The 20,301-nt window shown below is 48.0% G+C and overlaps 1 protein-coding gene across 36 annotated transcripts in view; it reads left to right on the forward strand.

The window, feature by feature from the left end:
- LOC135391709 (myosin heavy chain, muscle-like) overlaps window positions 1–19,984 on the forward strand; it is a 46,420-nt gene extending 26,436 nt beyond the window's left edge. For 15 of the 36 annotated variants that reach the window (XM_064622087.1, XM_064622108.1, XM_064622106.1 and 12 more), the window contains exons 17-32: window positions 373–490; window positions 1,356–1,476; window positions 7,211–7,347; window positions 8,331–8,412; window positions 8,851–9,681; window positions 12,007–12,063; window positions 12,678–12,931; window positions 14,212–14,290; window positions 15,604–15,849; window positions 16,342–16,538; window positions 16,617–16,800; window positions 16,926–17,525; window positions 17,621–17,881; window positions 18,213–18,557; window positions 18,638–18,889; window positions 19,621–19,984. In XM_064622087.1, coding sequence (XP_064478157.1) covers window positions 373–490; window positions 1,356–1,476; window positions 7,211–7,347; window positions 8,331–8,412; window positions 8,851–9,681; window positions 12,007–12,063; window positions 12,678–12,931; window positions 14,212–14,290; window positions 15,604–15,849; window positions 16,342–16,538; window positions 16,617–16,800; window positions 16,926–17,525; window positions 17,621–17,881; window positions 18,213–18,557; window positions 18,638–18,889; window positions 19,621–19,674 — 3,818 coding nt within the window. In that variant the 3' untranslated portion in view covers window positions 19,675–19,984. Of the gene's footprint in view, window positions 1–372; window positions 491–1,355; window positions 1,477–3,838; window positions 3,960–5,012; window positions 5,134–7,210; window positions 7,348–8,330; window positions 8,413–8,850; window positions 9,682–12,006; window positions 12,064–12,677; window positions 12,932–13,510; window positions 13,590–14,211; window positions 14,291–15,603; window positions 15,850–16,341; window positions 16,539–16,616; window positions 16,801–16,925; window positions 17,526–17,620; window positions 17,882–18,212; window positions 18,558–18,637; window positions 18,890–19,002; window positions 19,078–19,620 lie in introns of all 36 variants that reach the window. The other 21 variants (XM_064622095.1, XM_064622093.1, XM_064622096.1 and 18 more) reach the window with 6 other exon arrangements.
- The last annotated feature ends 317 nt before the right edge of the window (window positions 19,985–20,301 follow it).

Below are 20,301 nucleotides of genomic sequence, written 5' to 3' on the forward strand. Positions count from 1 at the left end.
TGGAAGACAAGCTCCAAGTAGTGTTAATAGCTTATGCTTATGCGAGAACATCAAATATTCTACAATGCATAGATTGCAACAAGTTAGTATGTACCGGGGTCCTCCTCATACAGACGAGAAACGAGCCACTGCTCTGTTCATCGCACTTTCGTCGATATTGACATCGCCATAAAGAGAGGATGTAGAAAAACTACAACCACCTGAGACGAAAAAAGTATAGTAAACAAGCTTATCTTCCGGAAGAAATGCAACTGGGGTTTATGTGCTAGTATAATAGACTACATCTGTAATCATCTGTGGTACAGAACGATATTTTGCGACATGGAACGTGCTTCAAGCGCACATCCAATACCTTGTCCTTATCGACTCTAGGTGTGATCGACTCTCACCTCGTAATGCACCAACTCACTTGCAACGGTGTGCTTGAGGGCATCCGTATTTGCCGTAAGGGCTTCCCCAACAGGATGATCTACCCCGACTTCAAGCAGCGGTAAGTTGACTTTTGCAATACACTCTTCAACTTGGAATCGATTCTTGTAATTCTGAAGCGCATAGGTAACCACTGGAGCACACATCTTTAGAACATCAAGTCGGAACTATCGTTAAACTATTTCATCTAAGCTTTAATTTCTTCTTTCGTGCACTGATTGCACTCTTAAAACGTTTACGGCGCGAACGATTGGGTGGGAGTGGCCGTTGGTTGCCTCGCTCATTTTGCCATGGACGTAGAGTTGAGGATTACGAATGCCGAATATAGTCACTGTTTAGCCAATCATAGTGCAGGTGCTGAAGCAGCAGTTTGTTCTTAAAGCGGTTGTTAAGTGCTCGCTGTGCAATCATGCAAGAAATGTTACTTTTTTTTACAGCATTTGGTTTTTACAACGCACATGATTTATAATTTGTGTTTTGTCTCAGTGCTTTGATTTCTTATAGCTTTTTGAATGCCATTTTTTGAGAGGATGCCTTTTTGATTGTTCCACTGCAACTTCAACTGCAACATTTTTGAGACATTAATTTCATATTTGTAGACAACACTAATCGTTGAACATCACTTCAACACGTGCACATAAACAACGTCGCATCGGTTCTCCCACTGCTGGGTTACATACACAGCAAAACACTATAGACAACAGCTTAGCTCGCCCCTTGACCTGTATGTAGCTGGCAAGATAATAGTATCCCACGACATGCTGTTATCATGTTCCTAGCCTTACACAATGCTCTTGAACAAAACTATAAATAGAATCGTGTGCACACAAAGGGATTTCTCAGACACAATACCCCCCAAGGAAAAACAGTGCCGAAACCGCAACAGGATCCTGACCACACAACCACCCTATTCTTTCCTCATGTAGATACACTATCCTGGCGCCCAATGCAGTCCCCAAGGGATTCGTTGACGCCAAACACGTAGCCGAAAAGGTCATCGAATCCATCCAGCTGGATGCAAACGATTGCAAATTCGGCCACAGCAAGGCAAGAGTTCTTTGTCGGGAACCTTTTATCCCGCACTGTCCTTGTGGCTCGTCTCTTTTGCACCGTGGTTTCTCTTTTTTTCTTCCTTGCCCTATTCTTCCATCCAACCATTTTTGCACGCCTGCCTCATTCTTGATGAGTTTGGACGTCCGTAGTTTTTGCTTGACCTAGCATTTTCCTCTGCACGCCACTGTGCATTTAGCGCAGTTTTTGAGACTTTTTTTAAATACGGGAGTGTGCGACGAAAAGTTTTTGCGGGATGGCCTGGAATATGGGTTTTGAAGTCGCCTCCAGATTTCCTGCAACAACTTTCTTGACCTCAAGCATGATGGTCACTCCTACTTAAACGCACAGCGTTGTAGTACCAAACTTTCCCACAAACCGGTTCCTCCCGGATCTAGGATTACGTGCAGTAACAGTACCGTAAAGAGGTCACCGGCCTCTTGGACACCGATACTGGAAACCTCACTAGTGCACCCAGCACACATGCCCATCCCTTATGAGTGAGTACGGAAGATGCAAACCTTCCACCCTATTAACATTCCAGGACACCCGTAGTTCTCATACACCCACATCCACTTTGGCCATTTCCGCACACACCCTGTTAACACTTCGTCTCCATACATCCTGTAACAACAGAAATGTGAAATAGGGAACGGCAGTTCAAGCTGAATACCTTAAAAAAATAAAAAGACAATGTACTTCTTTTTTACCTAGCAGTTGCAATCTTGATAGTCCCTCTGGCACGAGCTTAACCACAACAGCCATAGACAAGGCACCATAAATATGGCGTCTGCTGTGTGCTACAGCTCAGAAGTGCTGATCATTTGTGCTTGTTGGTAATGCGTAAGTAATCGAGAAACGCTCACCGAAGAGAAAAAGACGGACATGCAGGACCGCTAGTCCTTCGTCTGTCTGTCCGTCCTTGTCACCGTGGTGTACGCTCTCGGTCACCAGGTCAACTCACCCATCCGACCTTTTGCTTAACTTGAAGTGTCGTTTCTGTAGCCGAAACATTCAAACAGCACACGATCCCGTTGCTCAGAAAACACTCCTTACTCATACCCCTCACGGTATACAACCCAGGACATGTGCGTCGAAAAGTGGAAACTCCAGCCCTCCGATGAATGTAGATTGAAGCAGAAGCCGCAAGCTGGAAGCAGCCGACATTTCGAACACGGACTGTTCCCCACTATTCCCCTACTAGACACTTCAACGGAACTGTAACAGAAACTGTACCAGTAGCTGAACAGTATCTGTTCGAAATATCGGTTGCTCTGGTCTAGAAGCTTCTGCTTCAATGAAGACATGTACGGTAAGTCTCAGCAGTGGAACGTTTCGCCTTTTTTCCTCCCCTTGGCCTTTTTGTGGCGGCCCCTGACAGGATGCTATACTTAGTCTTCCATCACAATTTTTGCTCGACACCCCCTACCTTGCCTCCTGCGCACATTTTGTTACTCTTTAGCCTCGCTTGTGCGACGCTTCAACTGGCTTTTTGTAACATCACTCGTGTTTTTCTACCCTTTTGCACTCTCTTTCACGTCTTGTGAAAGTACTAAACGCTCTTTTTCTGGCTACTTTGCCAAACTCCCTTTCTTTATCTTGCTTTTTTCCCACGGCTAGCCTGCAAAGCTACACGGCAGACATATGAGCTATAGCGAGGATAAGAGGTAGAACAAACATACTAAAACCTAGAATCCCTGAAACATTTGGAGAAGTGAGGTACATAAAGGGCCCATCTACAGGAAAACCAAGAGTGTCGGTATATCTTACGTGTTCACATGGGTTAGACAGCACTGAGCATTCCATGAGCTAGTACGCTCATGCCCAATGCGCCAATAGCCAAAAGTCACCTGTCGAGAGATATTCGTGCGAAAGCGATCGATTAAAGCGATCGCGTGTCCATCACGTCAAAGTCATAAAATAGCGGCGTAAAATAACAAAATAGCGGTAGTCGGTTTGCTCTACCAAAGTCACTTGGGTGCGCCGCTTTACAATTCTTATAACATCATAACCGTCTTGGATTGGCGTCGCTTGGACGTAGCGGTTGTAAAATCCACTCATTTTCCGGAAAAAATCCTTCGTGATGCAATGGGATATAAGATATATATATATTTTCCACTCATATTTCTATTGTAAGTAAGCAATGTAACGTCAATTCCGTCACCGATATCTCCCAATTCCGGTTGTCGTTCAGTGTGCCGTACCAGTTTGCGTAAATGAAGACCTGGACAAAACTATATTTAAGAAAAAGGATCTTTGTCGCCACATGACTTTCGAGTCTCAATCCTACAGGCACAAAAGCAACTCCACCTACCGTCCTTCTGCAGTTTTCATGATCCCCACATTTCTCAACTCCCAGATACCAGATCCTTTCCTGCGGCAACCTCCCCAAGGGCTTCGTCGACGCCAAACACGCCTCCGAGATTGTTATCGAAACCATAAAACTCGATCCCATTGATTTCCGCTATGGGCATCACAAGGTATTCCACCATGGACACAACATGTCGTCTTCACGTAACCCTTGTGTGTGCCACGCCTTACTCCTACCTTCTATACACCACAGTTGCTTCATGCCGTATGAACATAACACGTCTGTGCACTCGCGGACATGTGCAAGTTGCAGCTTCGGAGAATGTGCTGTGAACGAAATCTGGTTGACTAGTCATAGGGCTCTTTCCGAAGTTGTCTCTTGGAGCACTTGAGACCGTGTTGCCAACACTCTATCGGGCTGTCCACGACTGTACCTGACTAGCAAGCGCGACTTCATGTACCTCAGCTGGACAGCTCAAATGCAGGAGAGTACACTCGCCATCTCATTTGAAACGGTAGGTTTAAAGACTAGCGCTGTATTGTTAAAATGGCAAGGAATACTTTCGACGCCTATTGGTGTAAACTGACCAATTACTGGTGAGAAAATTTGGTTTGGGCTCCGTAGCTCGGATAATTCAAAGTACTTTTTTCGTTCTTTAGTGACCTGCTTGAGCATCTAGGTTGGGACGAAGCATATCATTTTGCCATAGTTTTCGAAAACAAATGCACTAAGTGCGCAGGCCAGGATATGACTTAAGACTCGCTGTCAACTTGGTGCCGATGATAAAGTAGAGGAAGCAAGATTAGATTATATAAAATGCATAAAAGAAAGGCATGGAGATGGCGGAATCATGACGTAGGGCAAGTTCGTAATTTGTATTCAATCGGTCGGCTCAAATTATTTCTCCAGCCTGCTTTGATTTTAGAAGCTCGCGGACATTGTCAGGTTCAAACTTCGCATCAGATAATTAATGTCCATTTGCGACACTCACGTGTACTCCGAATGAAAACTGTGACGCAGATTCGTGGACAGCCCTCAGCTTGGCTTCGCATAGTTCGCGGAGTTCTGCTAACCACACACATGCAACACTTAGCTGGCCACTAAGCACTCCACTAAACTTCCTCCATCTCATTCTTGTCTGGCAAGTGCGCCAGTTAAGGCCGTCCTGGTGGGGCCGACCTTGTCTGTCTCCGGTCTCTGACCTTAGTTCCCGTCCCTGTAGATATGCCATACTAGCCCCTAACTGCCTTCCTAAGGGCTTCGTGGACGCTCGCGCAGCCACGGAGAAGCTCATGGGTGCGACCCATCTCGATCCCCAAGAGTACAAACTCGGATTCACGAAGGTATGCAGCGCCCTCTGTCGCCGTCAGTGCTTCTGAGCATTGCACGTTGCGCTTCTGTTTTGATATTTCGCTCAATAGTGTGGTGCAGCAATAACAAAGATAGTGCAGGTCAACAACAAAATTACTTGTAAAGAAAAAAGAGCAGAGTCGAGAAAGCGAAAGAAAGCACCCAAGGAGATACAAACCCAATAGGTTGATTTCCTTTCTCTGTTCCGCTCTGTACCCGTGATTCCCCATGGGGATCATTGCTGAAAGTAGCATAGCAAATTGTAGTTTTACAAGATAGGCTAGACGTGGTACACATAACTAAAGAGTAACATGTAAGCACTCCCAGTATATGGCGATTAAGACCTGAGTACCAGGAGATTGGTACCGTGAACCTAAAACGATACTTCTACAACAAAATTTCATTCGATATTAAACTGGTCACTTATACACGTCACTTGTAACTTTTAGCATGCACAAGCCTGCGTTTTAAAATTAACGAACAAAAAAATTATCCAGAGCTAGTCTCGGTGTAGTATATCCTCCCCAGACATCACTCCCAAGTCACTATAGATGGGGCCTATTATGCAATTGTTCGGACCGGAGTAAACGACGTGTCTTCAATGTGAGTATGTGTATTGTTTTACTGTTTGAACGCATGTTTGTTTAAATTTGCCAGTATTTTCTGTGATATGCAGCTTATTTCTGTGTACTACTGCTTGCTACCGTAAGAGACTGCATGCTGCCTACCCCATGTATTTTTGTCGTCCGTTTGTGTGTTCTTTAGTAGTATAGAACCGCTCCACAAGCCTCTGGAGAGCATGAACAACAGAAGTGAAAGCAGGTGAACAAAAGAACAAAAACGTAGTACGTCAATTTATATTGGATATCTTATCTTTAGCTATGTTGTGATGTCTCGCCTATGGCTTGCGGAGCAGAAAAGTGCGATTTGTTCATTTGCTTGGTTTGTAGCTGGATTCGATTATCGGTTCAGTGTAGCATTGAGTTCGAAAAACTGTCACCCTGAAGGAAGTTTGAAGTCAGTATCATATATTTGACGTATATGGTCGATACTTTGGAAATTAGATTAGTTGCCAATTAGATTTTGTTCAGATTGTTCAAAAATACAGATATCCGAAAGAATGAATGGGCGTAATGTCGTCGGGAAGCTCCCGCTATTCCAGAGCAGAACGAGAGAGTGATGTATGCCATCGCTTTCTAGACGTCATCAGTTAAGCGCTGACGTCGTTGAGACCGCACTAATGACGTGCTTTTATTTTAATTCACTTTAGGAAGTGTCCCGCAAGCGAGAACCCAAACGAAAGCTATTCAAAGGCTTGTGAATATCACAGAAAGAGGGTGACAGCGTGTCACAAAAAAAAAAAAAAAAAAGAAAAAGGAAGGCCGCATTTTGCGAATGCGCGAGTCTACCGGAATAGGACTCTGCTGACATCGACTGCACGTAATTTTCTAGCAAAAAGAGCGAAATAGAGACACGGATTAACCGAAACAGCAAAACATGGACTCCGGCTGTAGGTTCTCTAATTAGAATCTCATCTTTCATCCCGACGAGAAACTGTGCGTCGCGACTTCAAGTGCACCAGTAGACAGTGCGGAGCGTCTGCGAGAGAGAGCCAGATGCCAAACGCCTAGAAAAAATATATGGGGCCAATGAGGACTGTCACGTATTGCGCAACGTGAAATTCTCGACTAACGAGGGCGTGGACGACATGCGGACTACGTGTCGTGTCGTTTGCAAGCGACAAAATGGACGCATTTGCGGCTATGCGAAATACTAACCAGCAAATGAAAAGACGAATGTGTTAAAATTATGGAGGTCTAGAATTTTAATATTGATTCCGGGATTTCTGCGTTAAAATACCAGGGTATTTGACTCAGTGATCGGGTTCACGGTTTCATCGGATGTAGTCGCGATAAAATCAGCGGCTCGAAGAACCTAATATGAGGAGCGGTCTGAATGTACGCGGAACGTATCAAAGCCAAACATTTTTATCTGCGGTTCCAATCCAAGCTTGCATCCCGAACGCATGATGCCATCGCCTCCAACCTGCGATATCTCCCGTCCTTCTAGATCTTCTTCAGGGCCGGCGTCTTGGGTCGCCTTGAAGAAATGCGTGATGAACGCCTGGGCAAGATCATGACGATGATCCAAGCCGCTACCCGCTGGTACATCACCAAGAAGAACTTCCAGAAGCTCAAGGAGCAAAGGTACACCCCATCCCATGTCTATTCACGGAGCAGGGCTCGTGCCAAGTTATTCGGCCCTATTTCATATGCGAGCCGCTTAAATTTTTTTTTTCGAGAACGAGCAAGATGATCCACCTTACTCCGCCCTCCAAAGTGCGCATACTTAGATGGAAAGTCGATGCGAACGCCCCCGCGATGCGGCCTCTGAAAGACGCCCCCGTGCTTGATCAGGTCTGCACTTCCAGTCCTCCTGGCCTGCTGGTGTGGTTCGGTGGTTAGCTAGGTTACGAGATGGCGACGGCTGTGGAGAAGCCTCCGACTCTTAACGAAGATGCAACGAACGTGCCTATGGTCAACGGGACAGCACCGAAGCAGGGCATCACTCCCCCGAGCGATGATCAGGAGTTGGTAGCTTGTGGTGTCTTTAGCGCCTTGAAGCAACTCTGTGCTTTTACGGTTGTGGACCTCAGATGGGCTTTTCTGCCTTCCGATTTTCTGGCAGGATTTTGAGGAGTGTGACTGCACTGCGGTGTGACAGCTTTGAATATGTTGTCTTTGGTGAGAGGTCTTTCTCCATCACGCTACTTTTCTTTTTCTTTCGCTTGCGGAAAGAACTTCCTTTGCAGTACATTCTGTGCTGTTTTTGTGTCTTAAGCGAAGCCGTCTTTTTTTTTTCTTTTTCTCTTGCACCTTTTGGATCAACGAACCAGTTTTAATTTACACCGCCTTGCCCCTTCTCTTTTTTAAATGACTTCTTTATCAATCCCTGCCTTTTGAAGATTTACATTTTACTTTTTCGCAACGTGCATCGAGCCCTGCTGCGTGTCGAGGTTCCGACACCGCGGTTATTGCATCGAAGCCTTTTCTCCTGTGAACCTTGTTCTTTCCGATACCTACTTTGGGCCAACGCCCCTTATCAACCATCTACATATCAAACTAATTTAGTCGCTTTCCTTATGGAGATGTCAGCTGAGCAAGCTTTTATATTTGCGTTTCCTCCGTAGGATGGCCCTCCTCGTCATCCAGAGGAACCTTCGCAAGTTCCTGCAGCTCCGCAACTGGCTGTGGTGGAAGCTGTACAGCAAGGTAAGTCACATATGCTCTCCATGCCTAGGGTACCGACACTTCACTGTCACACAATGTTGGTATTAGTTTCCTTGTGATAGCTGAAGCATGCATAGTGATGACATCACAACATTTACAAAAAAGTGAAAATAGATCCTAGGTTACATTGCCGAAGCAATGGAGACCACCGTCGCTAACGTTTTAACACTAAATGTTGCACCACCGGAAGCGGTATATCTGCTTGGATGACAGCTGAATTGGAAAAGTTCATTCTAAACGCAGCTGTGATGCTTCGCAGGTGTGTGAGAAGTTGTGCGTGTACGTAACGTGTACGCACAGCTGCAGCTGCTCTTCGGTGCTCTCCACCTAGTACGCGAACACAGAACAACCAGTCTTGCTTGTGGGTCTTCAATAGATGACCGGTTTTCTGTTACAAGTGTTTCAATTGCACACTCTTAGGTGAAGCCCCTGCTGTCCGCCGTCCGTGTCGAGGATGAACTCCGTGCCTTGGAAGAGAAGCTCAAGAAGACCCAGGAAGCCCTTGAGAAGGAAGAGAAGATACGCAAGGAACTGGAAGGCCAGAACGTCAAGGTCCTTCAGGAGAAGAATGACCTCTTCCTCCAACTGGAAGCTGAACGTATGGGTGCTGGTGACGTTGAGGAACGGCTCAACAAGGCACTGACTCAGAAGGCCGACCTGGAAGGTCAACTCGCCGACCTGAACGACAGGCTCGGTCACGAGGAAGAAGCCCACAACAGTCTTGTCCAAACGAGGAAGAAGCTCGAGGGTGACATCTCAGGCTTGAAGAAGGACATCGAAGACTTGGAACTTGCTCTCCAAAAGGCCGAGCAGGACAAGCAGACCAAGGACCACCAGATCCGCAACCTCAACGATGAGATCTCGCACCAGGATGAACTCATCAACAAGCTCAACAAGGAGAAGAAGCACTTGCAGGAAGTCAACCAGAAGACCTCCGAAGACCTGCAGGCCACTGAGGACAAGGTGAACCACCTCAGCAAAGTCAAATCCAAGCTGGAGCAGACACTCGACGAACTGGAGGACTCCCTGGAGCGTGAGAAGAAGGCCCGCCAGGACGTTGAGAAGAACAAGAGGAAGATAGAAGGCGACCTCAAGCTTGCTCAGGAAGCTGTTGCTGATCTTGAGAAGGCCAAGAAGGAGGCTGAGCAGAACTTGCAGCGTAAGGAGAAGGAGATCGCAAGCCTCAACGCCAAGCTCGAGGACGAACAGGCTCTCGTTGCCAAGCTCCAGAAGCAGATCAAGGAACTGCAGGTAAGCTCTATTTTTTGTATTCAGGATTGCAGCAAAAAGCGTGCTGCTTTGTACGGCTTTGTGGGCAGATTCAGAAAATATGCTTGGGGACATCTTGAAAAAACAACAACAAAAAATTTGTATATAAAAAAAGAAAAGTCGGACCGGAAAAACGCCGATGAGGCTGGTCAACTTGGAAAAATATGCCATGCCATGCACTGCACACGACAGTTCTGCAGCATACTTTTTGCTTCTGCACGCACGTTGAACTCGCAGTTCAGAAGCTGTTCTAACGTCGCGGAAGTCAATAAAACTTGCCATAATAGGAACCTGCACTCGCTAAATATCTGGATGGACAGTTAAGGTAACGGGGAGGGGGGGATACCTTTGGCGTTTCGAGCGGTCTGCCTGCCTAGATTGGGGGCACGTTGCTCGGGGAGGATACCAGTCGATCAGGTTACCAGGCGACGTCTGCCAAGCCGCATCATGCATAGCCCGAAAAGCGCCGCCGACACGCGTGCACGATACTGCGATAAGAGTCTCGAGCTAATTGCGCCCGAGTCCTTTCACGCCTCATTAGAAGCTGGCTCCAACTCCCGGCTGTCTCCAAATTTACCCGCCGTCGGCATGCATAAAACGAGCCCAGGAACATGAAAAACTGATTAGAGGGAAGTTGGCATGTTCTGGAATGAGGAGATCTTGAGGCACACCTTCAAGGCTTGCGATTTGGTTGTAACGACTTGGAAACGTATTTGTGGAAGTTTACCGGGTTTCATGAAAGATGCCGAAGCGTGCGAATGACTCGGCTACATTATGGACAAGCGCCCTTCAAGTTGCTTTCAAGTTTGTCTCGTTGCGACAAATGTCAAACGGGCTGCAAAGACGTGATGAAAACAGTTTAGAATAGGGTCATAGTACCCATAAACGACAGAAGTTGCAGCCTTCCTTTAACACAACGTGGGTCGCTATAAAAAGCAGCGACAATAAGAGGTTGAAGACGGGCAGTGTCCCACATACCATACTATTGGCATTCGCAGCGGTGAGTAAAGTCACAAAAATACGCTTCGAAACGAAGGCTTACGCAATGCTCGAAGAGTGGCACCACTGAGTTGCGAGAGAAGAACCCCTTAGAAATACACGCGCAACCCTCTTCTTGAACTAGCTCCGCTGCTTCCTCATGTACTTCACGTGCATCGTATTTGTGCCTTCTGAGAAGCATGCAGGTACAACGGGAAAGAGTAGGAATGGGTTCGTTGTAGAACCTTTCGCATGCACGTCGATACTGTCTGCTACAAGAAGCGTAAGGCATTGCGCGAGACAGGCGAAGGCGCCCTCTCACCAACACTGCTTAAAATAGCGCGATACCTGCGGAAATAACCAGACTCTGTCAGCTGACAAACGGTCCGATGTATCGAACACACGCGTACATCCATTAATTCCAGCAGACGAGCCTTCACCATCCTCAGACAGAGTCACTCCATTCATACCTCCTCAAAAAAATGAAAAAAAAAGCGAACGGCGAATTCTTCGGCCGTGAAAATACCCAAAAACGGCACCCGCGTTCGGCTCCACTGAGTCACGCGCGCCAGCACAGCGTTTATGGCAGCGTGAGGTGCGAAGCCTATTTTAAGCGCGCGTGGGAGGAGACCTGGTCGGGTTACTCTGCCCGGGGACAGAGCCTCACTCCTGGAACTGGTTCACTCCTTGCCGACACGTCTTCCGTGCTGGTCTCCTCCCTCCACCGACCCTCGACCGACCGATCCTTCCTTCTGCCATGGAGTCCGATCTTCAAGCACCCCCGACCGGGGCTTCCACCGGTGTGTACGCTGGCCGGCCACCCATGCGGACTGCTGGAGATGCCCTCGCGGAAAATACCTTCTATCCTCTACAGAAAGGCTCATACATCACTCCCAACTACAACCTTAGTGCTCAGAGCAAGCGGCTAGTTCGGCAAGCACAGGACCCAATCCTCTCTTCGAGTCCCGCGACAGTTCACCTCATATATGAAGTACGCGCTTCGGCAATTGTGCTGCAGCTTGCCGTCGCTAACATTGCATTAGTTCAGCGATAGCTGATGCTTCAGCGCTTCGACTCTTGCATGGCAGCGCTTTTGGGATACTCCAGGATACGCGTCTTCCAGGATGTGACGTTGGCAGAAGACACAGTTGAAGAAGTGCTGCAGTGTGTTTGATTTCGGCTTCGGGTGGTGTGTTGAGCCTCTTGCGCATGCGGCAAGTGACAGCGCGGTTCTGAAGCTTTGCTAGCCTTTTGGGCTCTGTGTGTGTGTGTGTGCAGTGCCTGTCCTTTTATCTGGATTTGCGATCTCAACGGTGTTTTTCTTTGCAGTCGAGGATCGAGGAACTAGAGGAAGAGCTGGAAGCTGAGAGGCAGGCTCGTGCAAAGGTAAGTCCTCTTGTACATTGCTACTTCCCGGATTATGTGCCTTAGAGATAGCGCTCACTGGGTTGTAAAGGTTGGGGGCAAGAACAATGCTACGACGTTTCAAGCTCGATAGTAACGGCGCGATGATATCGCGCTCAAGAACGCCAGGAGTGCGGTGACCTATTGTTGTAGTCAGAGCAGTCTGCTGTAGTTGATGCATGTCTGCTGTAGTCTGCAAACGCTCATTTTTCAGTTCAGCTGCTCTAGCTCCAACTTCAACTGCTCTAGTTCACGTTGACAATAGAGTTTTGTCAGACCGTTGATAATGTGGCATTCGAATGGCTGCATCAACCGCAACCAATCCACAGCTAAGGGCCTGGGTCAAGCAACGCTGCGATTGGTTCCAGTATATAGGTACGATACCTTTCCGTTGACGTTACCAACGGTCTGCTAAAACTGCCTGTTACGGTATGGTTACCCTTGATGCTAATCGTGTTCTTCTTCTCCAAAAGAGGGGAAGCTAGGGACAGGTACATAAGACAGATTAGAGGGGCGAAATATGTGTCGTATTCGTACGACAACACGAAAAGGTAAAAGGGAACAGATCTTGAGGAACATTTTTCTCCTGAATATAGGCTGAGAAGCAGCGTGCCGATCTCGCTCGTGAGATTGAGGAACTAAGCGAACGCCTTGAGGAATCTGGCGGTGCTACCTCTGCTCAACTCGAACTCAACAAACGCCGCGAGGCTGAACTGGCCAAGCTCAGGCGGGACCTGGAAGAATCCAACCTCCACCACGAACAAGCCCTGTCCAACCTCCGCAAGAAGCACAATGACACCGTCGCTGAACTTTCCGACCAGCTCGACCAACTCAATAAGCACAAAGCCAAGTGAGTTCATTCAGTTCCCTGTATGGAGTTCAGCATGACTTGCTAGTACATGTGGCTAGATTTCAGAGTAGGATAGATAAAAGTTATATATCTAAGAGATATACAGAGATGCATGTAATATTGTAAAATAGATACATTTAAAAATTAGTGTGGTTAACACTATTTTTGGAAGACCTGGGTCAACTGGCAAGAGACGATTATGTGTGTTTTAGAGCTACAAACGCATGGAATGCCTGAAGAAGTACAACTGATCGGTACATATGCATGTCTGAGGGAAAGTGAAAGTGCGGGGCACAAGATAACATGAGTTGTGTGATTCATGCTGAGAGTTTCGCGGTAATTATAATCATGCGTCGGAATCGGATACCCTTTCATGTCTATTCTTGCACATTTCCAGTCACACAAGTCTCCTTCCAGCGTATGATCCAAATGCAGCGAACAGACATTCCCAACCTCAAAATTCGAACGCATTTCCACATGATTCCTGCGGTTTCCCCACCCGAAGGAGTGACTCCCCTTTCCCTAGTGGTTTAAGCGAACCTGTTTCATATCACGTTTAACCTCACTATGCCTCAACAGGCTTGAAAAGGAAAAGGCTCAAATCAAGGGAGAGCTGGAAGACATGCGCGCCAATGTGGACCATGTTAACAAGGACAAGGTAAAGCAACATTCCGAGCATGGCCCCGCTGTGCCCGTACCCCGAGTACCCTGTACCGATTGTCGCCCGTTGCCCCTGCATTCCGACGTTGCGTGCAGTCAAGCACGACCTCCACCCGTGTCCAGATGCCCCACCTAAGACACAGACAGCCGAAACACCAGTGGCACCATTGCCAAACCGAGCCCTGGACGCAGCAGCAGAGACACATGCTGCTGCTTTGCCTAGAAAGCGCGCCGTGGTGTCATAAGGTGACGTACAGATCAAGTGCGACAAGTCATGAAACAAGAACATCGTTAAAAAAGTTGCTTTGTCGCAAGAACGAAGACAATTGAATAACAAATATATCTGGCCTAAATACTTCGCTCAGCGCTAAGCCCAGTTTCTCACACTCCAGTGCGATCACAGTCGAGAGGCACTTTTTGATTATGCTTGCTTTGCGATCCAACAAGCGATTTGCAAAAGCGTAATTCGCTGAGGTCTCGTCACCTTTGGTACCACGGCCGTGCTGAACACCTTGTGGTCAGTGTACCAAGAACATTTTTTGCTACGTACACTGACCTATCTCCTCCTCTCCTTTTTCCACCTCTGTTCTCTCCCTTGCCGTGTGTGTGATGACGCCCAGGGTTGACAAGGAGCGTGCCACGGCTGTCGCCGAAGTGTCCGACCTCCAATCCCTCCTGGACCATGCCAACAAGTCTCAGGTACCCTCCTCCTCCTCCTCTACCTTATCCTGAGCCTCGTTACTGCTAAGATGTTTCGAGAAGGAATCACCCACGAAGACAGTTTTCTCAACCCCCTAATATAACATAACGTCTGTATCAGCATCGTGCACAGCACGTTACTCCAGGACAGGCCTCTGATATTCAATGGTAAAGAATATCACGCAAGAACTCAACACCAAGTTAGTTTTCGTTCTCAAAATAGCCGCGTAATATGCTGTAAGCATCAACTAAATGTCATGTAAAATTAGTAAGAGACATAGGGTAGCATATCAGCGATATCCAATCCCAACGTGTTTTCCATCTGTGTTCACTCTTCTTGAACCAAACAGCCCGTACAAAATATTCTACCTCCCTTGTTATGACAATGTACCCTACCGTTGACGATCCCTTCCGCCCTTGTGGAGTGTTCCGCTTCTTCGCTTTCGTGTGACTCTACCTGCATAGGTGACTGATTCAATATTGCAAGTCCGAGCCTTTCCGTTACATTGTTGAGTAGTGTTGTGTGTAGGAGAACTACATAGTGTGTATTCTCAACCTAGTGTTTTTGTTCTGTAATACATGCTGTGCCTGTTGGAAGACGCTTTCCTTGAGGCCTGTAACGAAACTTTTTTATGTAAAACAGAAGAAAAGGGTACTGAGGGTGTCGATTAACCTCGTCACTTAAGGGAGGGAACGTTAACATGTGTAATAGTGTTCGAAAGGAATCTGTAGCTCGAAATTATTTTACATGGTGGCTCATAAGATGTACAGGCATTAGTAAAATCGCTGACTGAGTGTGTTCTGAATAGTTACGGCTATCATATAATGAATTCGGCAACTTTTCATCAGTCCCTGTACATGAACGAAACGTAAACATCGTAAACATCTCTTCTTAACGCACACGTGTACCCCTAATATGCCAGTCTTTGCCAGAGATGGCAATGGACCAGTCATTACCTTCACTACTTCACGTGCTTAAATCAAGATTAGTTCTTTTTCATGTAGAGGTTACTTCGCAGTTTAAACAACGGAACGACGGGATGACACTGCTCTAAATATGTAGGGACTGCAGCAGTTCGCCTTTTTCGTCTTTTCTATTGAGCGCCGTGCGCGAGCAATTATATATATAACTTTGGGAAGATACGTGCTGCCACGCGCAGTCACGCAGTCGGCCTATGACGTCGTGCCACGTCTTCCCTCTGCGTCGTAAAAGGCGCTTCGAAGCTTTAGTCCTGCGTGACTAATTCAGTGTTGATTATGCTCGGCAATGGTAACTACCAACTCTTACCGGAGTTCTTCCCGGACGCGTTCAGGCCAACGCCGACAAGCAATGCAAGCAGCTGGAGGTTCAGCTGGCCGACACCCAGTTCAAGCTGGACGAGGCCAACAGGACACTCAACGACTTCGATGCCACCAAGAAGAAGCTCGCCGTCGAGAACGGTGAACTTCAGCGACAACTCGAAGAGGCAGAGTCCCAGGTCGCCCAGCTCAACAAGATCAAGGCGTCCCTTGCCACACAGCTCGAGGAAGCCAAGCGCGTTGCTGATGAGGAAGCCAGGGTAGGTTGAATTTTAGTGATCAGCGCGTTACCGAACGGTTGTTGCCTGTAGGAAAGGACGAGCCATGAATAATTCCAACTTGGGAGCAAAGAGATCAGACGCTAAACACAAACATCTCACTTTTGTACCAATCTGCGTATTAACAGGGGTGGATGTCACAGAAAATACGAATACAAACTGTCCCCACGAGAGTTCATGAGGATCTTGAAGAAATATACGAAAACAAAAATGGAGTGGACGCATGGTACATAGTTTGCAATGGTGCAGTAGATATTTACATTGACACACCTCCGGATCTCTTAGCGATAACGTATTCGAACTGGCCTTAGGGTGCTAACGGTAAACTAGAAGGGTAAACAAGAAGCTCATGATTTAACTCTGTTATCCGACGATGCATGACGGATAATGATTCCCCCGATGAAGCCACAACATGAGCGAGTGAAGTGCACGAAGATGGTTAGGGACACTGTTCATTCTGTTATTCCTTCGTAGGAACGTGCCGCACTCCTCGGCAAGTACAGGAACCTGGAACATGACCTGGACAACTTGCGCGAGAGCGTTGAGGAGGAACAAGAGGCCAAGGCTGACTTCCAGAGGCAGTTGAGCAAGGCTAACGCCGAGGCCACACTATGGCGCACCAAGTACGAAAGCGAGGGTCTGGCTCGTCTGGAGGAACTCGAGGAGGCCAAGTAAGTAGCACTCTTTAATAGACCTGAATGCTCCTTTTAGGCTAACTAAATCGAAATATTGTCCCGTGCACTGTGCAGGAGGAAGCTGCACGCCAAGCTCCAGGAGGCCGAGGAAGCCGTCGAACAGATTCAAGCCAAGTGCAACGGTCTCGAGAAGACCAAGGCTCACCTCCAGGGCGAACTCGAGGACGTGTCCATCGAGGCTGACAAGGCCAACGCTCTGGCTGCCAGCCTTGAGAAGAGGCAGAAGTCCTTCGACAAGGTACGTGCGCTTTCAGCCCAGAGTTCATGAAAGTCAGTATAGTACGTCGTAGTAGTGTAGTAAGAAAAAGCTAAAAAACTATTAAAAAGAGCTACAGAAACTAAGCTATGCCCTACCCTATTCAGGTCATCGCCGAATGGAAATCCAAGGTGGACGATCTTGCCTTTGAACTGGACGCTTCTCAGAAGGAATGCCGCAACTATTCCACCGAAGTATTCAAACTGCGCGCTGCCTACGAGGAGAGCCAGGAGCACTACGAGGCCGTCAAGCGGGAGAACAAGAACCTCCAGGACGAAGTCAAGGACCTGCTCGACCAACTGGGCGAGGGTGGACGCAGCGTGCACGAGCTTGAGAAATCTCGCAAGAGGCTCGAGATCGAGAAGGAAGAACTGCAGTCTGCTCTGGAAGAGGCTGAAGCTGCCCTCGAACAGGAAGAGAACAAGGTCCTCCGCGCACAGCTGGAACTGTCTCAGGTTCGTCAAGAGATCGATCGCCGCATCCAAGAGAAGGAGGAAGAGTTTGAGAACACACGCAAGAACCACCAGCGTGCCCTGGACTCCATGCAAGCTAGCCTCGAAGCTGAATCCAAGGGCAAGGCTGAGGCTCTCCGCCTCAAGAAGAAGCTCGAGAGCGACATCAACGAGCTTGAGATCGCCCTCGACCACGCCAACAAGGCAAACGCTGAGGCACAGAAGAACCTCAAGAAGTACCAGCAGAACCTCAAGGCGAGTTATATTCATGAAACACGTCATATTCGAATAAAATTGTCTGGAATGCATGGAATACATAAATGCTTATTTTCTTGCACTCTTAACAACAGGACCTTCAATCTGCTCTGGAAGAGGAACAGCGTGCCCGTGAGGAAGCCCGCGAGCAATATGCCGCTGCTGAACGCCGCTGCAATGCCATGCACGGCGAGCTGGAGGAGAGCCGACAGCTCCTGGAACAGTCCGACCGTGCTCGCCGCGCCGGAGAGGCTGAACTGGCCGACTTGCACGAACAGCTTAACGAACACTCCGCTTCTAACGCTTCCTTGTCTGTTGCCAAGAGGAAGTTGGAGGGAGAACTGCAGGCCCTCCAGGTAAGTGCCCTCAACAGAATAGCGTCATGGAGCTGCATACTTTGGCGAAAGGGGGACTATGAACATAGACAAACACAGTAAGACAAAACCTTTGCCCAACATAGCACACTACATATGTATATGAATCTATGTAGTGAGCGGCACAAATTCTGGAGGAATTATTGACGGGCACTTGAGGTGACAGGCAGTTCACACAGGCAATTCTTTCTTGGGAACCTATAGGAGTGTTTACCCCCGCTTAGGCAACTATTCTTGCACATCCTGATGAGCTCATTGCCTTCGGAACACGCCCCCTCCTCGATATCCGTTGATGATCCTTATACCATTACAGGCCGATCTGGACGAGGTCCTGAACGAGGCCAAGCAATCCGAAGAGAAGGCCAAGAAGGCAATGGTGGATGCTGCCCGCCTGGCCGACGAACTGCGCGCCGAGCAGGACCACGCCCTGCAACAGGAGAGGCTCCGCAAGACACTCGAGCAACAAACCAAGGAGCTCCAGGTACGCCTGGACGAAGCCGAGGCTGCAGCTCTCAAGGGTGGCAAGAAAATCATCCAGAAGCTGGAACAGAAGGTTCGGGAACTCGAGAACGAACTGGAGAACGAACAGCGACGCCACGCCGATGCTGCCAAGAACTTCCGCAAGGGCGAGCGACGCATCAAGGAACTGCAATTCCAGGTCAGTTCATTTCGCCAGTATTCCCTCATAAGGAAATGCTGTCCAGGTGGTGACAAAATTTTCTCCCGTCTCCTTTGCAGAGCGAGGAGGACCGCAAGAACCACGAGCGCATGCAAGACCTGGTTGACAAGCTGCAGCAGAAGATCAAGACATACAAGAGGCAGATTGAGGAAGCCGAAGAAATCGCCGCACTCAACCTGGCCAAGTTCCGCAAGGTTCAACAAGAACTGGAAGACGCCGAGGAGCGCGCTGACGTTGCTGAGAACACCCTTGCCAAGCTCCGGGCGAAGAACAGGAGCTCCGTATCTGCCGGCCGGGCTATGTCTCCAGGAGTAAGTTGAAATGGCAAACTTGTCATACTGTCGTGTCCCGCTTGCGCCTTCAGTGTCCTCTTCCTTCTTGCTATCTTCTCACTTTCTGTCCTTTCGCCTCTCTGCCTGTGCAGCCTCTCGGCAAGCCCTTGCGCGCCAAGAAGGTTACCGACGAAGAATAAACGACTCTTTCCAAATCGATCGCTTCTGTGAGTACCTTCCCGCCCATTGCCTTTCTGTTAAGCATATCTCGCTTCTGGTGGTTCTTTCCTCTACGCTCTTTATCCTGTGTTCTATGTCCACAATGCTGCTACTCGCTGGATGAATATAATAGGGTATTTAAATGATGCTTCTGTCGCCGTAAAGCTGAAAGTAGCGAAGCAAGTAACATGTGGCACTTGCTGAGGGGACGGTCTGTTGTAGCCTGTTAGTATGCAATGGCAACCATCATGCTTGAGTCATGTCCCATAGGGAACATAATACTTACCTTGTTGAACGAACAATTTTGAAACGAAATTACAAGGAATCCCTAGCACTTGCGACCCATTTGATACGTGGAACAAAATATACATCGAGTTATGAATCAATAAATTCGGAAATGTGCTCACCAAACATTATAGCGGTGGCTAGCACAAACTTAGCTCGAATATAGAAAACAATGCTTCTTCAAAATTGTTATCAGCTCCCCTGAAGAGCATTTATTATTGATATTCAGGCGCACAATTAACGTCAGTGAACCTCTTCTCTTGCAGACGGCCTCCAGGTACAACCAGAACATGCCCTCTCGTCATTTTTCTCCACTGTGAATACCTTGTTGGCGACATTCTGCCATACCCCGAGTGACAGTCCCGACCCTGGTCCTGGCCGAATGAAGCGAACCCATCGACCGTGTTTTTTTCTTTCGTCCTGTCCCCGAACGAACCGTCGTCGGCATGCAAAACGCACGAGGGAGAGCAAGAAGCCTGAGTTCGACTGTTGCTGTGAAATCTTGTTTCTATTGGGTTTTCTATTGATTTCTTAAATTCTCGACGTGGAGGGCATTGTGTAGGGACGTCTGTTTCTTTTCTTGTGGTTGTGTTGTCTCGGGGGTTATCAATAAAACGAAAACAGTTTCCAGCAATAATGTCATGTCTTATTTACGGTATGCATTGCGGGGTCTGGTGAGAAAAGCATCCACGAAGAACACTCACGTGGAAGTGGCTCAGGAGAAGAGCCGCCGTGGTACATTAGCGGGCTCCACACATAATTGCACTTGGCACTACACCTACACACATCATAGAGGCACACAAGAAAGGCACTCCGTAAGGAGCTACCACGGGTCGGCTCGTGCTAGCATCAAAACCGCGACTGTCGCTGTTGTTGTAGCGGAGACATGGCGTCGCAGCAGTACTCGTCATATCGGCTTCCAATCTTGGGCATTGAAAAAGCACACC

This window comes from Ornithodoros turicata, chromosome 4, assembly GCF_037126465.1.
Source record: "Ornithodoros turicata isolate Travis chromosome 4, ASM3712646v1, whole genome shotgun sequence".
Classification (NCBI taxonomy): Eukaryota; Metazoa; Arthropoda; class Arachnida; order Ixodida; family Argasidae; genus Ornithodoros; species Ornithodoros turicata.